This window comes from Tupaia chinensis, unplaced genomic scaffold, assembly GCF_000334495.1.
Source record: "Tupaia chinensis unplaced genomic scaffold, TupChi_1.0 Scaffold000164_1, whole genome shotgun sequence".
Lineage (NCBI taxonomy): Eukaryota > Metazoa > Chordata > Mammalia > Scandentia > Tupaiidae > Tupaia > Tupaia belangeri.
Genome location: NW_006159638.1, coordinates 1,773,974 through 1,791,170, shown reverse-complemented (window position 1 = coordinate 1,791,170; position 17,197 = coordinate 1,773,974). Strand labels below are relative to the sequence as shown.

Here is a 17,197-nt window from a genome sequence, read left to right as displayed (position 1 = left end):
GCATAATATAAATATAATAGATCAGAAACATCAGACAGACCAAAAGACATTCTTCAAAACAACTGCCTTGGTACTTCTGAAAAATTTTAGTATCATATAAAAAAATGGTGAAGAATGATTTTAGATGAAGGAGAGTAATAAGTTATGTCAATGACATGTAATGTGTGATCTTAGATTTGGATCAGAGAAAATATGTTCTTTTTCTTTTAAAATTTTTTTTGGAGAGATTTTTGCTCTAGGGTGTGTGCGCTTACCAGAAAGACAAAGAGAGACAGAGAGACAGGAAGTGAGAAATCACCCCCCAGGGGGTATGGCCACACTGCAATCCCTTCTTCTCCTCTTGGGATCTTGAGCACGCACTCACACGCACCCAGCATGAGTTTAAGGCACCAGGTCCAGGACTCGAACCGTGGTCAACTATATGGGAGTCCAGCGACATAGCCATTATGCCAACTGCTGGTCCCAGATCAGAGAAAATATTTTCTATAAAGGACTTTACTAAGACAATTAGAGAAAAATTAATATAGTCTGTATTTGATAAGAGTATTATATAAATGTGAAATTCCTGGATTTGATAAATGTACTATGGTTATAAATGAGAATATCCTTGCTTGTAGGAAAATAACACAGAAATATTTAGGGATAAAGGGACATGTGTAGGAAGACAGAGAGAAATAAGATAGGACAAAATGAAAACAATTAGTGAATGGGTTGAAGGTATGATATAATTTATTGTTCTATTCTTCTGTCTTAACTCATTTTGTGCTTCCATAACAGAATACCACTGATTGAGAAATTTATAATATAGCAGACATTTATTGGCTCATAGTTCTGGAGGTTGGAAAGTTCAAGATTGATGAGCTCTGTCTGGTGAGGACTTCCTTGCTGCATCAGACATGGAGAAGGCATCACCTGGCAGAAATGTAAAGAGAGAGCAGAAGAGAGAGAACACATGGGGCCAAACTCACCCTTTTATAAGGAACCTACTCCTATGATAATGAACCTAACTTGATGACAATGACATAGATCTAGTCATTAGGCAAAGCCCTCACAGTATAATCACCTTTTAAAGTTCCCACCTCTTACTACTGTTACAACGACAGTTAAATTTCATCATGAGATTGGGTAGAGAAAATGTCAAACCATAGGATTTTCCAACTTTTCTGTACATTTGAATTTATTATAGTATAGAAAATGAAAAAAAAAAAAAAGAAAGAAAAAGCAGAGACCCAGCTGCAGTAGTATAAATGGGAATATGGCACTGTGTGATGACAGGCTGCATTGGAGGCCTAAGTTCAACTTAAACATATAGTGTAGTGGGTACATGCTTGAGGTCCTGGCTAATTGGGAGGTTGGGCAGGTGACATGGTGAGACCTTGTCGGAAATACATATGTCTCTCTCCCTCCCTCACATGCTTACTCTTTTACTTTATCTGGGGGAAAAAAAAAAAAAAAGATGGAGTGATTATTAGTCCTCTGCCTGAGGAAAAATATTATCTTCAACCTGTCAGTCATCACAGAATAGAAAGTATTTTGGCAGTGCCAAAGCTGTAGATTCTATGAGACAGAACTGATAGCAGCATAGGAAGATGAACTGCAGTATTGTTTATCAGAATAATTTAGAAAATTTTGATTGAATTGCTTATAACTCTCTCAGGAGATTGTTGCCTTATATGGTTAATACATTTTATAAACATTAATGGGGCTTCTATTGTGTGTCTGGGGATCAGCTAGGCACTAGAGCTACAGTACTAAGTCTTTTTGTTCTTAAGTTCTGACAGTGAGGAGAGGTGACAGCTATCAAAATATAGAAAGATAATGCAACATAGAGGAAAAACAGATCAAGAACACAATAATTAAGACAATACTAATTAAAAAATAAAAAGACAATATTGAGGCTTGGTGTGCTGGAAAGGAATGACAATGAGGCACTGAAATTATCCAGTTGTCCATTATGGAGGGATAGAATGAGAGAGTATTCCAGGCAACGGGAGCAGGAGCAGAAACAGGTGACATAAGAGAGCCTGGGATCTTTGGGGACTTTTAAACACTCTGGTATTGTAGAAGTGAGATACAGTTATTTGATTTTCAGTTTTCAACAGCCAGAAGGAAATTAGGTTTTAGTGTAGTGATGAGTATTTGTAAGACATTGAAAGAATGTAAAATAATTAATACTAGAGAGCATACTATGCAAACTAATCCCTTGATAAACTGTTTTTACTGTATATGATATGCATTTCAAGTGGAAATTTCCCCTTAACCATCATACCTATTACAGTTTTTGTCAAATCTAAGTAATGTGCAGACCCTTTTGTAAGGATGAAAATTCCCTTATTTATTTATTTTTTTTTTGGAGAGGTTTTTACTATAGGGCACATGTGTGGGCTTGCTCACAGAGAAAGACAGAGACAGAAAGTGAGAAATCCCCCCAGGGGGATGGCCACACTGCAATTCCTTCTCCTCCATTCTCCTCTAGTGATCTTGGACTCGCACCCACATGCGCCCAGCATGAGTTTTAAGACACAGGGTCCAAGACTTGAACTGTGGTCGACTATATGGGAGTCCAGTGACATAGCCATTATGCCAACTGCTGGTCCCAAAAGATTCCCTTAACTTCTAATTTCTAAGAGTCCCATCTTCAGATGGTTAGTGGTGGGCAGATCTCAGTTTGAGAAATGGCAGTTTAAGAAATCGAAGCCTTGGATCCAGTGGTTGGTGTGATGGTTAAGGGACTGGACTCCCACATGGCCGATTGTAGTTCAAGTCCCAGATTTGGCAGCTTTCTCTCTCTCTCTCTCTCTGAGTGTATGTGCCCTATAGAAATTAATAATGATGATGATGATAATGAGGAACAAAATTAAATAATTCTTCTTTTTAAATAATTCTTAAAAAAGAAATGGAAGCCCTATTTTATGAAAACACCATTCAATTACAAATTACTATTATAAAATAGATATTCTGTTTTTAGTTGGCAAAATAATTTTTGATTATCAAAATGAAAACAAAACAAGCACATGTGCCCTATGGCAAAAACCTAAAAAAATGTTTTTGAAGATTTAAAATAATAGGGACCAGCAGTTACCGTAATGGCTATGTCGCTGGACTCCCATGTAGTCGACCGCGGTTCGCGTCCCAGACCTGGTGGCTTAAAACTCATGCCAGGCACGTGTGCGTGTGTGCCCAAGATCCCGAGAGGAGAATGGAGGAGAAGGAATTGCGGCGTGGCCATACCCCTGGGGGATGATTTCTCGCTTTCTGTCTCTCTGTCTCTCTCTCTGTCTGGCGAGCACATGCGCCCTATAGCGAAAATCCTCTCCAAAAAAAAAAAAGATTTAAAATAATAATACTGTTTTGGTTAGCATATTAAATATAATGGTACTGAATAAAAATATTCAATCTTTTCAAAATATATCTAGGAGGTCTAGATAATTATACCATGGAATAGAAGATGTTAACGTGTTAATAGTACAAGCTGAATAAAGAACATATAGAAACTCTTTGTAGTACTTTTACAACTTTTCAGTAAATCTAAAGTTATTTTAGAATAAAAAGTTAAAAAATAGACATAGAAAGATACTCCAAAAAATATGTCAAAATTTTATCAGTGACTCCTACATTGCAAAACTCAATAGTTTTCTCCTTTCATTTTAGAAAATGTTTTTCATAACTTAAGTTTATACAGTTATGTGTTGTTTAATCATAATCTCTCCTCCTAAATTAAGATAGGGAAAACAATGGTAAACTCATAACAAAAATGACATTCACCTCAATCAATTTGTTAATCAGTGTGACAACAAAACATACAACAAATATAAGTGCTAAAGAAAGGATGCAAATGGGCAGAGGACAAGAAAGAAACAACCTATTAGGGAGGCATTTCATGGTGGAATGTAAAATGTGAAAGAAGATAGAGGAAAAAAAATAAGGAATTGAGTGGCCAGCATCTGGTATGGTGGTTAAGGTGCTGGCCTTCCATATGGTCAACTGTGGTTCCAGTCCTGGACCTGATGACTTGAAAATCACACCAGGACATGTGTGTGCATGTCCAGAACCCAAAGAAAAGAATGGAAATAAAGAGACTGTGGCATGACCATTTCCCCTGGGGGGTGATTTCTGACTTTCCCTCTCTCTGTGTATGTCTTTCTCTTTATGTCTCTTTCTTACTCTCTAGCAAGTGCGCATGTAAAAAAAAATAATCTTAAAAATAAAAAAGGAATGAGATAGATTCAAGATGCTGTGGCACAGAGAATTTTATTTTAATAATAAAGAAAAGAAAGTCTGTCTCCAAAGAGAGTAAAAACCTGTAGTATTTTATGTGCAGAAGAGGATTAGACTAATTCTTTTTGTTTGTTTGTTTGTTTGTTTGTTTGTTTTTAAGAAGAGTAAAGTATTCCAGGAAGGAAGAGAGTTTTCACAAAAGGTTGGCTTTTAATGAGTTAAAATCATTTGCTTTAGATAACCATCTTCAAACTTGTTTTTATCACAGCCTCCTTTCTAAGCAACTCAGCTTTGCGGTGATTCAGGCCTTCTGAAGAGACAGCTTCTTATCTTAATGAGTGACGAAGGTAATCATCTACTCAAATTAAGTCCCTCTTGATCTGGACTTTTGTGTTAAATATTCTTTGCTCAGTATTGAACATAGACAAGTAGATACAAGAATGTACATTATGGTGTCATTAGGAATTGAAAACTGGATAATGTTAGACATTGTGGTTCTCAGTCTTTTCCATCTCAAGGCCCCTGAGCTTTATAACATCATCCCTTCCATAGCTGGGAACTGTCTATAGTAGTGGTTCTGGGGAATATAGCAAGTAGGGACTGCGGTTTGTAAAAACACATCGCTAGGCATACTCAAGTCAGTTCTGAAACTTCTCCCGTTCTTCTGCATCATTTCTCTACCTTAGGAGTTATTGTTAGAATCAGAATATGTGTATGTATGCATGTATATATGTATATATACTAATTTTATTTCTTCCATGACAGAGCAAGTGTGAGAGTGAGACAGAGAGAGAGAGAGAGAGAGAGAGATTTCCAACAGGGTCTTCATGTTGTGATCCACTCTTAGCCTTAGCCAGCCTGGGTCATTGGTATGCATGTATGTGCCTGGTGTGTACACAGAGGCCCTGGGATATGAACCCAGGATCTTCCTGTGTGGGTCCGGCTGTGTTACTCCTGTGCCACTAGCTAGTTCCTAGAGCAAGTATCCTTTTAGTCTTAGCATTTTAACTCAAAGGATTATTTTTTTAGCTCCCTTTCTCACTTGGAACAAAGAGTGCTTGCTCCTTAGATAAACAAAATGATATCAGAAGTTGTTTCTTGAACAGGAAACATGGACTCAACTTAGCCTTTGCCTGATTCAAACTATGTCTCCATCATTAGATGTTATAGCCCCTTGTAGGCACAGACTAAGTCTTATCCATCTTTTTATTCTCTCCATATATAGCTTTTGACTTTTGAAAATGTGTTTCTTACTGTTTGGGGAAATGAATACCATTTTCCTTATAAAAAATTGTATTCCTTCATGAAGGAAAATTTATCCCTTGCTATTAAAAAAAAAGTACAGTGTGGCATAATTACAAATTAAAGTGGAAAATACAGAGTGTGTACCTTAAAGCTAAGCAGTGGCTTTGATCTGTGACTGAGAATATTAAAAAGATTAAAAGAGTTATTAAAACAGGATCTAAAGGTCTAACAAGACTCTTAAAGTGGGCCCAAGAATATGTGTAAATCTGCATATGCTCCTGAGGGCCATCAATATATTATACTTTATAGGCAGACCCTGACAGGGCATCTGTCTGGTCCTGTGGCCCTGTGTCTAGAGCCTCTGCCTTCAGAGTATGGATTGCTCTTTGTTTCTGAAGTATGAGAAATGGGGAATCCCCAGTTTAAAGGGCATTTTCTCTTAAACTGATGAGACTTCAAAAAGTTCATGGAAAGATAGAATGAAAGTACAAGTTTATTTAGTGCAAAACGCTTTGAAGTTCATGCATATTTTTTCATAATATATATTTGAATAAACTTTTTGAATACTCCCTCCCTTATATAGTGTTATTAACATAGCCATGCCTAGGGCATATCACTTTTGTATTTTAAGCCTGTTTGCTCATCTGTAAAAGAAAAATCAATAATTATCTCACAGATTGAGTTAAGAACTAAATTGGCACAGTGCCCAAGTAGTAGTATACTTATGCATAATATATATGGTGGTTTTCCTTATTGTTCACAGAGAAATTCAGAAATGTATAACAAAATGGCTAAGTAAATATCAAATAGTATTACTAGGGCCATCTTAAACTTCAACTGCATTCTGATTTAGATTGGCATATGTGAGTTAAAAGCAAAGCACTGCTACTATATCTAACTATGCTTTAAGGGAAAATGCTTTCTCAACACTATACAACTAGCATACCTTTGGACTTTTGGAACCATGATACACTCAAAAGTTGAGTGTTACCCAGCCCTTTTCTATGTTGCTCATTGAATATTATCTCTCTTTTTGATTAATGACTAAAAGAAAATCACAGCTCTCACTATTAGAACAAAACTTTTTTTTTTCACAGCAGCATCCACTTTTTGAAAATTTTCATTTATTAATGCTTCTGAGACTACTATTTGATGTCAAATAGCTTGCATGTCTTTGACCTTAAGTTAATGAATGACTTTCTCCACAGCATTTATGAGTCAGATTCCTTGGGCTAGCATCATTACTCAACTCACTCTATAAGGACATTAACGTTTTATGCTTTAATCCAGTTTTTTTTTTTCCTTTAGCTTTTACACATGTAATGAATGAAACGACTATGTTCATTAGAAATCTATTTAAAAAGTCATAGAAAATAGCAAATATCTTGGCAAAAATGTATCCATTCATAGGACATCACTTGTGTACTTACAGAAGAGTATAGACACGGGACCAGCAGTTAGTTGTAATGGCTATGTCGCTGGACCCCCACGTAGTCGACTGCGGTTCGCGTCCCAGACCTGCTGACTTAAAACTCACGCCGGGCACATGTGCATGTGTACTCAAGATCCTGAGAGGAGAATGGAGGAGAAGGGATTGCGGCTTGGCCATTCCTCCCTGGGGGGTGATTTCTTGCTTTCTGTCTCTCTGTCTCTCTGTCTGTCTGGTGAGCACACATGCCCTATAGCAAAAACCTCTTTAAAAAAAAAACAACACAAAAAGAGCATAGACCATAGCATAACTACCAGCTGTCAGTAGAAAACATTTGGTAAAAATAAAATTAACTGAGAAGTGTTCAAGGGATTTTAATAAGAAAAACCCATAGTGAACACAGAATGGATGGACAAAATAAAAACATTAGGCTATACTGTGGAGATTATAGTTTTCATTACATATAGACTAGGTACAAGTGAAATTTTGGCATGTGAAAGAAGTTTATTATATGGTTAATTAGAAATTAGAGACAAAATTTAGGACTTTCATGTGTTGTCAGATTGCTGGATAGTAATAACAATGTGATCCTATTTTCTTAAATTTTGTCAGAGGATAGAGCATTTGATATTTAGTGGCCACCAGGATAGAATCAAGGGAAATAATGACTGTTATTTGTTGGAGTGGGTTTTTCAAGGCTGACCCAGACTCTGGGTGAGCCTTGTACCTGCTATCCTGGTGCCCCTAGTACCTGGGGCAAACTAATGCCTCATACTCTATATGAGAATGTGCCATTGGCTCCTGTGACTGGGATAGGGGTCATGGACATGAATACCAATATTTTTATGTGTCTATAACTTCAGGACCAATGTCTGGTTTCAGTAATGCTAAAGCCAGTGGTAACCAAGAGGAAACTTGGGCAAACCTTTTAGCACAAAAATTGATTGAGAGAGGAATAAATGTCATCTGAAACTGATGTAGATTTTATGTTTCCAAGTTTGTGTGTTAGCAACAAAACCAATAGACATTAAATAAGATTTTCAAGCTGGCAGTTTACCCTGTCTTTTTACATTAGCTTTAATGGTAGTGCCTCAATTCACTCTTTATCATTTCTTCTATTGAAAGGAAGTCTTTATAGGCTATCTTACAGCATAGTAAGGATTTATTTGCATTAAACCTTAATTTTGGTAAATGTCAATAAATGCTATGTCTTACATTTACTTTTCTGTTGGAAATTGCTTGAAAGACAATATTTCATTCTAAAATTTAAGAATTATAGCACAAGTAGTATTTCTAGAATTAAGAAGCTATCTGTATCAATTTGTATATCTGTGCTACTACATCTGCATCTATATCTGCATCTAGATTGTATCTCTGTCCTATCTCTGTTGTCCAGTGATAACACCCTCAAACATAATAATATTAGAGAATGTAGAAAGCGACATGTTTAGATGGAATTAATAAAGTTATCAGTCATATAAAAGTGAAACATGCACATAAAAAAGACTAAATAAATTATGGTTAAAACAACAGCACTTTTTCTTCTACCCTAAAAGAAACATAACTGACCACAACCCATCCATTCATTCTTGGATTATTTTATTCTGCTTCTGTAGTTGGTTTCAATCCTGCAATACTGGAATACTAGAGAAGATTAGCATAGCCCCTGTGCAAAGATGACTCAGAAATTTGTAAAATTGCCATGGCAATATTATGTGTGCTATTTCTTTCTTTGGGTTCCTGTAGCGTATTGTATGTATATTAGCTGTCATCTTCCTCTACTATAATTGCTTGTTTGCTTTTGACTCTCTCATGAAACAGAATTCCTGAAGAATGAAATTATTCCCTGTGTTCATAGTGGCCCAAATAGTGCCTGAATTCTAAAAAGCATCTAAAAAGTGTTTAATGAATGAATAAAATATGACAAGGTTTTATAGTTTATGTGTAAAAAAAAGCAGCAATTCTTTGTCTACATCATGCTAACTCAGGAATTGATTTTGAAATAGTCATTAACTTCCCTCCTCACCTTATCTTCCCAGTAGCAGAAATTCTGTTTTATTGGGATGCCCACATGGCTACCTCCTGTTGATAACTAGTGGGCACAACTCAGTTTGATGATGGACAGATGGACAAGCCTGCTGTTGCTCTTGGCTGTAAGACTGTTTCTGCCTACTCTGTTAGATGCGTCAAATGTGCTTTTCTCCCCTCTTCTTTTTGCAAGACTGTGTGTATTTGCTGCTAACTCTGTATAGATTGGTGTATTTGCAACATTAGAGGCCTTAAGCAGGCTATGAAAGACAGATAAGTAGAAATATTTTGAGAGATGCATGTTATCTAACATGAAAGAAGTAGACTCTGTGGCAAAGAGGCCATCAACACGTTGCTAATGAAGAGAGATAATTCTTCCCTTTTTCTCTTCTACCAAAGAAGGGTTCATTAAAAAAGAAATAAAGTTATGGGGTCAGCAGGTGGTCTGGTGGTTAAGATGCTGAATTCCCACATGGTCAATCATGGTTTGAGTCCTGGACCTGTCAGGTAGAAAATCACGCTGGGTACATACAGTTGTGTGCCCCAAATTCTGAGAAGAGCATGGAGGAGAAGGGATTGTGGTGTGGTCACACCCCCTAGGGGGTAATTTCTCACTTTTCTTCTCTCTGTATCTTTCCCTGCATGTGCATTAGCCCTTTGGAAAAATAAATAAATAAATAAAGTTGCAACATATTTCTGGAAAAAGGGATCCAGATTACGGTACCAATTTGAATTGTTCATCTAGATGATTGCACAGAGTTTATAATTCATTCAAATGCCATGTATAATTGCATACACGAATAGTAGTTACTTCAAACTAGCTATGAAAACTATTGTTGCATAGATAAAAGGTTAGCATGTTTCTTAAATTTCTGAACCATATAAAACATTCAAAGTCATGTTGACTTAGATATTTTTCTTTTAAAAGGAAATGAGGTAGGAAAATGATACTTCTTTTGTTTCTGTCATGGGCCAAGCATTTTTATGGGGAAACTTTTCCTGTTTCTCACGTAATCCTTAGAATCACACTGTGAAATTAGTTTTATTTTGACTACTATAAAAACCAGGAAATTTAGCCTTAATGGTGATTTAAGTAATTTGCTCATAGCCTCAGCTAAGTCACAAAACTCTGATTCCCAATTGGGTCTTTCTGACTAATCCTCCTAAAATGGATTAGCCAGCATATAGTTATTTTTCAAGGAATTTATAGATTTTTGTTCTGAAAGTGGAAGTATCTTAAAAGATTTTTTGTAATTATGAATAGTGTCTTGGATGCTGACTAAAAATATTTCTGATAAGTGAGTGGGGTGCCTGTCCCCTTTTCCAGAAGAGTAAGTATATTGACTGAAAAATGATTCAATAATGTACAATAGATGTGGAAAGTTGGGGTGGGCCCAAAACCCAATGAAAGAACAGCAGCAAATCCAATTCTTTTTCTCATGGGCATGAAGAATTAGAGACATGAACACACAGAGAGAATAGAGATTATTAAAGCAGAGAAGGAAGAACAGAGCTCCCAAGCAGGGAACATATTTGAATGGATTGCTGGAGTGGAACTGAGGCTAGGAGAGGGGAATAGCTTGGTTAGGGGGGGGCTTTGTCCAGATTTGTTCTTAGGTGAGGCTTGTGCGTGTGTTCCTCCTGTAGTAGGAGTCACATGGCAGATGGGTCCAGTTATTTTTGCTAGTTTTGAGTGGGTACAAAAGTCATGAGACTATCTAAAACCACCATAAAGACCATTATCTTCTCAGAATAAGGCCTGGAAAAAAATTTAATTCTTATATTTGCTTTATGTCATGCTGCCTAGGTTTTCATTGAGTCACTGCTGCAAGCTGTTTCTTGTAAGCAAGCAGTTCAGTGAGAGCTGAGCTGCGGCTGAGCTGTTCTGTCCCCATCTTAAAACTTAGACATTTTGTGATTTCATTTTGGGCCTACACCCTAATTATATTCTTAGAGTCTCTGTCTCCTACCTCAATGTGATACAGGAGAAACAGTCTCTGATTTTTTAGAATGAGTAGCTCATAAGGCAGAGTGCACTGATGTTTTCACAAATCATTCTTAAAGAAATATTGGTCTATTTTCTAGAAGTCAAGAGTTGTCCTGGTTAGTCTTTTTGCCTAAAGAGTCTATGCCTAGACTAGTAAGGCAGAATCTGACTATAACTCTTGGTTTCATTCTTTTAAAAAATTATTTATTTATATTATTATTTATACATTCAATCATTATACATAATTTAGATTGCAAAGAGATTTTACCCAACATGATTTTACTCACGCAGGTGAATCGAGAATACTCTAATCGAGAATCCTCTACATGCCATCATCAACAGCCAACAACCATATCCGTGTCCCATAAATGTCTTACTTCTCCATTTTTCCACAAATTTTTCTTCCTGCACTCTTCCCCTCTCCCACTCCTCTTCCACTTTGTCCCCAGTGTTCATAACAATTTTTAATGCATTTTGCCCACCAGTCTTTCAGTCTCTACCGTAGAGTTTAGACACTTGGTATATCAGTCGGTATATGTTAAGTGGAGACATACAATGTCTCTTTTTCATAGCCTGACTTGCTCCACTCAGGGATAAATCTTCCATGTTCGTCCACTTTCTATCAAATGCCAGGGTCTTGTTTTTTTTATGGCTGAATAGTATTCCATGGAGAATATGTGCCACATTTTTTCAGTCCATTCATCTGTTTGTGGACATTTGGCTTGGTTCCATATTTTAATGATTGTGAATAATGCCACAGTAAATATAGTTGTGCAAGCATTTTTCTGACCTAGCATTCTCCTGTCCTTTGGGTAAATGCTCAGGAGTGGAATTGCTGGATCATATGGTAGTTCTATTTGAAGGTTTTTGAGGAACCTCCATATCGTTTTCCATAGTGGGTGAACCAATTTACATTCCCACCAACAATGTATGAGAGTTCCCCTTTCACCACATCTCCACCAGCACTTCCCATTTTGTGTTTTTTTTTTAATCTTCACCATTCTGACTGGGGTTAGATGGTATCTCCTTTTGGTTTTGATGAAGGATATTGAACATTTTTTTATGATGAGGGATGTTGAACATTTTTTCATATGGTTTTTGGCTGTTCATATGTCTTCATTAGAGTTGTTTATTCAGCTCATTTTCCCATCTTTTAATTGGGCTAATAATTTTCTTCTGGGTAAGCTGCTTGAGTTCCCTGTGATTTCTGGTTATCAGTTCCTTATCTGAGGCATAGTTAACAAAATTTTTCTCTCATTCCAAGGATTGTCGATTCACACTAATTACTGTGACCTTTGTTGTAGAGAAACTTCTTAATAATTCTACCTGTCTCTTTTGGGGATTATTGCCTGTGCTTTGGGGGTCTGGCTTAAGAAGTCTTTGCCTACCCCAATGTCTCCCAAAGGTTCCCCAGTGGTTTTCACCAGTAGTTTTATAGTTTGCAGTCATAGGTTTAGATCTTTGATGCATTTTGAGTTGATTTATGTTAATAGTGACAGGGGTTCAGATTCATCTTTGTGCAGGTAGATACCCAGTTTTTCCAGCACCATTTGCTAAAGAACTTTTCCTTTTCCCACTAGATTGACTAGTACCCTTTGTCAAAGATGAATTGGCTGTATGTTTTGGCGTTTATTTCTAGGATCTCTACTCTGTTCCATTGGTCCTCATGTCTGTTTTTGTGCCAATACCATGCTGTTTTGATTTCACAGCCTTGTAGTATATTTTTGGGTCAGGAAGTGAGATGCCACTCATTTCACTCTCCTTGTGCTGGATGGCTTTAGCAATATGGGGTCTTTTATGATTCCAGACAAATTCTATAATTGTCTCTTTTAGATCTGTGAAGAATGTTCCTTGTAATTTTATAGGGATTGCATTAATTATGTAGATTAATTTGGGAAGAATTGCCATTTTGATTATATTAATTTTCCTAATCCAAGAACATGGATGTCCTTCCACTTTTTTGTGTCCTTCTTGATTTCTTTTTGAAGATTTTTAGTTTTCCTCATAGAGGTCCTTGACTTCCTTGGTTAGTTTTATTCCTAGGTATTTTATACTTTTTGTGGCTATGGTAAATGGGATTACTTTCTTCAGTTCTGTCTTTGTCTGCTTGTTATTTGTATATAGAAATGCTATAGATTTTTGTAAGTTCATTTTGTATCCTGCCACTTTACTGTATGCATTTATTACTTTGAGAAGTTTTTCATGGATGCTATTGGGTCTCCTATGTATACAATCATATTATCTGCAAACAAGAGAAAATTTCAACTCTTCTTTCTGTATTGGACAACCTTTTATTTTATTCTCTTGTCTGATTGCATTGGCTAGGACTTTCAGTACTATGTTGAATAGGAGTGATGAGAGTGGGCAGACTTGTCTTGTACCAGTTTTTAGTGGAAACGATTTTAGCTTTTCCCCTTTGGGTGTAATGTTAGCTATAGGTTTTTCATAAAAGGTTTTTATTATGCTGAGAAATGATCCTTCTATGCCAATTTTACTGAGAGTCTTAATTATAAAGGAATGTTGTATTTTGTCAAATGTTTTTTTCTGTATAAATTGAAATGATCATGTGGTTTTTATCTTTCTTTCTGTTAATATGGTGTATACATTTATGATTTGAATATGTTTAACCACCTTGCATCTCTGGAATAAAGCCTACCTGATTGTGATGAATAATCTTTTTTATATGCTGTTGAATACAGATAGCTAGTATCTTGTTGAGAATTTTTGCATCTATATTCATCAGAGATATATGTCTATAGTTTTCTTTTTTGTCGTATCCCTATCCATTTTGGGAATAAAGGTGATGGAAACTTCATAGAATGAATTTGGAAGAGTCCCTTTCTTTCGGATCCCTGGAAACAGTTTGCGTAGAATGGGGCTTACCTCTTCTTTAAAAGTTTTGTAAAATTCAGCAATGAAGCCATCGGGATCTGGACTTTTCTTTGTTGGGAGATTATTTATTACTGATTCAATCTCATTGCTTATTTTGGGTCTATTCAGACTTTCTATGTCCTCCTGAGTCAATCTTAGTAGATTATATGTGTCCAGGAATTTGTCCATCTCATACAAGTTTTCTTGTTTGTTAGTGTATAGTTGCTCATAGTATCCTATAATCATGTTTTGTATTTCTGTTATGTCTGTTGTAATGTTTCTTGATTCATTGCAAATTTAATCTATCTGATTCCTTTCTCTCTTTTTCTTAATTAGTTTAGCTAATGGTACATCAATCTTGTTTATCTTTTCAAAGAACCAGCTTTGGTTTCATTTATTTTCTGTATAGTCCTGTATTTTCTGTTTAGTTCTGTATTTTCAATTTCATTTATTTCTGCTTGAATCTTTGCTATTTTGTTTCTCCTGATAGTTTTTGGGATTTTTGTTGTCATTGTTGTTTTTCCAATACCCTGAAGGAAGATGTTAGGTTGTCCTGTGGAAGATTGTGCACTCATTACCATTTGTTTCCATGAATCTTTTGATTTCAGTCTTAATCTCTTCAGTAGTCATGAAGTCATTCAGAGTAGGTTATTTAGTTTCCAGTTATTTGTCTATTTTTGAGGGTTTTTCCTGAGATTAATATCAAGTTTAATTCCATAACGGTCAGAGAAGATGCTGGGTATATTTTCTGTTGCCTTTGAATCTGTAAAAGGTTGGTTTTGTGCCCTATCATGTGGTCAGTTTTTGAGAAGGTACCATGTGGAGCTGAGAAAAATGTGTATTTTTGTGGTTTTGGCTTTTCTATATATATATATATCTGTCAAGGCCATCTTATTTATGACCTTGAATCTCTTTGCTTATTTTTTGTCTCATTGATAGGTTTAAAGGAGATAATGGGTGTTGAGATCCCCAAAAATTAGTGTATTGTAGTCTATCTATCCTTTTAGATCTAGCAGTCTTTCCTTCACATATTTTGGTGTTCATGAGTTGAGTGCACAGATATTTATAAGCATTATATATTCTTGATTAATTTAACCTCTTTATTACTATATATTGCCCTTCTTTGTCTCTTATGGTTTTTGCCTTAAAGCCTATTTTGTCCAAAATCAGTATAGCAATTGCTGCTCTTTTTTGGTTTCTATTTGCATGGAATACCTTTTTCCAGCCCTTCACTTGAATCTATATATGTCTTTATCCATGAGATAAGTTTCTTGTAGACAGCAGATTGAGGGTTTCTGATCTTTAATCCATTCAGTCAGTCTGTGTCTCTTCATCAAAGAATGTAATCCATTAACATTAAGCATTATTATCAATATTTCCAGACTTGTCTCTACCATTGAGTTGGCCATATTCTTGGTTGTTTTTGTTCTCTTATTGCTATCTGTCTGTCTTTAGTTTTCTTGGTATAATACTCCTTTCAAAATTTGTTCAAGAGCTGGTCTGGAGTTGGCAGATTCTTTCAGATTTTGTTTATCCAAGAGCATTTTTATTTTTTATTTTTTCCATATGAAGGATAATCTTTCCGGGTATAGTATTCTTGGTTGAAATTGTTTTTAATTTACCACTTTCATTATATTTCCCCATTCTTATTTGCATTGTATCTGATGAGAGGTCAGGTGTTAGCCTGATGGGATAGTCTTTGTAAATTACTTGACCTTTCTCTCTTACCAGTCTTAGTATCTTGTTTTTGTTTGTGATTTTGACCAATCTGCCTATGATGTGCCATGGAAAGGATATTCTTGGGTTGATTCTATTTGGGGTTCTTTGTATTTCTTGGGTCTGAATGAATGTTTGAGTGCCTCTCTAGACTTGGAAAGTTTTCTTCTAGAATTTTGTGGACTAGTTTCTCAATGCCCTTATTGGTTTCTTCACCTTCTGGGTTACCAATTATTCAGATGTTTGGGCATTTCATGGTATCTAATATTTCTCATATATTATCCTCATTTTTCTTGGTTATTTTTTCAGTATTTTTTAATATTTTTTTCTAGGTCAGAGGTTTTGTCTTCTACTCCTGAGATTCAATTTTCTGCATGATCTCTAACCAGCTTTTTATACATTTGAGGGGGGGTTTGACTTCCTGTATTACAGCCTTCATATCTAACAGTTCTATTTGATTCCTTTTTATGGTGTCCAATTCCTCTTTCATATAGTTGAAGGACTTCCTCATCTCTTGGAGCTCAATATTTCTTTTCTCTTGCCTCTTGTAGAGTTTTGTTGCCATAAATATTCTAAATTCTTTTTTTTTTTTTTTGACATTTCGGTAATATTCTCTTAAGTTTTCCCGACTTGGAGACAAATTACAATGTTCCATTGCTGGAGATACATTACTTGATTCTCTCATCCTTGAGGCTCTTCTCTGATTTTTAGTCATTTGGTAATGTACTCACTTTTGGCTAATTGGTTGGAGAAGGATTCTGTAACTGTGAGCTTGTGTATTTCCCTTTGCTGTGAAATAATTTGGTGCTCTTTTCTGCCTCTACTATGTCCTCCAGTGTGGTAATCGCAGGAGGAGTTTTGAAATCAGATTTATGAAGGGAGTATAGTGAAGGGCAAATAATTCTCTAAATCTCACAATATTCAGATGTTTAGCTACTATGCACCTAGACTTCTTTAGGCAGTGGGTAAGAGGTGAGCAGTAAAATAAGAAAGTAAGGTAAAAAAAAAAGGAAGTAAGAAACAGAAATAGGGAAGAAACAAAGGAAAAAGAAGGAAAGAATTGGGACAAAAAGAGAAGAAAAAGCAGAGAACATGTTACAGAAAATAACATTGATTCAAAAATGAAAACCACATGCCAGGAGCAGCAGAGTCAGAAATGGAGATGCCTGCAAGGATTCTGTCCTAGGTGAGGGGAGAACAGATAAATTAGCAGGAGAAAGGCATAAGGAAGGGGAAAAAAACTTTTTTAAAAGAGAAAAACAAGTTAAAAGGGACAGAAAAGAACAAGAGGGAGAGACTTTGCCTACCTGTCTAACACTGGGGTCTGGAAAGGGAGACCTTGGCTGGGGAGTGCTTCACAGCTGTGAAACTGAACCCAGAAAGGGCAGCAGAGGCAGAGATGGAGATGCCTGCAAGGATTCTGTCCTGTCTAGCACTGGGATCTGGAAGGGGAGACTCTGGCTGGGGGGGCTTCATAGCCATGAAATTGAACCCACAAAGGGCGGCAGAGGCAGAGATGGAGATACCTGCAAGGATTCTGTCCTGTCTAGAACTGGGGTCTGGAAGGAGGGACCCTGGCTGGGGGAACTTCACAGACGTGAAGCTGAACCCAAAAAGGGCAACAGAGGAAGAGATCTTGGTTTCATTCTTGTTTGGACCCCAATTCATGACACATCAGGATTACTGAGGTGATGAGAATCACT

At 36.3% G+C, this 17,197-nt stretch overlaps 1 protein-coding gene and 1 non-coding gene across 6 annotated transcripts in view; both read left to right on the top strand.

Moving 5' to 3' along the window:
• The window catches only part of SLC44A5 (solute carrier family 44 member 5), a 372,817-nt gene that overhangs the window by 66,841 nt on the left and 288,779 nt on the right, over positions 1 to 17,197 (top strand). For 4 of the 5 annotated variants that reach the window (XM_027770865.1, XM_006146051.1, XM_006146047.1 and 1 more), the window contains exon 2: positions 4,487 to 4,565. The exons of the other annotated variant lie outside the window; for it this stretch is intronic. Coding sequence is in view for 1 of the 4 variants with exons in the window: in XM_006146051.1 (XP_006146113.1) it covers positions 4,553 to 4,565 (13 nt within the window). In the remaining 3 variants the exon portion in view is untranslated. The remainder of the gene's footprint in view (positions 1 to 4,486; positions 4,566 to 17,197) is intronic. 5 annotated transcript variants of the gene reach the window in all.
• Positions 8,504 to 8,607, top strand: LOC114007403 (U6 spliceosomal RNA). Its single transcript, XR_003549035.1, has one exon. It is a non-coding gene; the product is annotated as a U6 spliceosomal RNA (small nuclear RNA).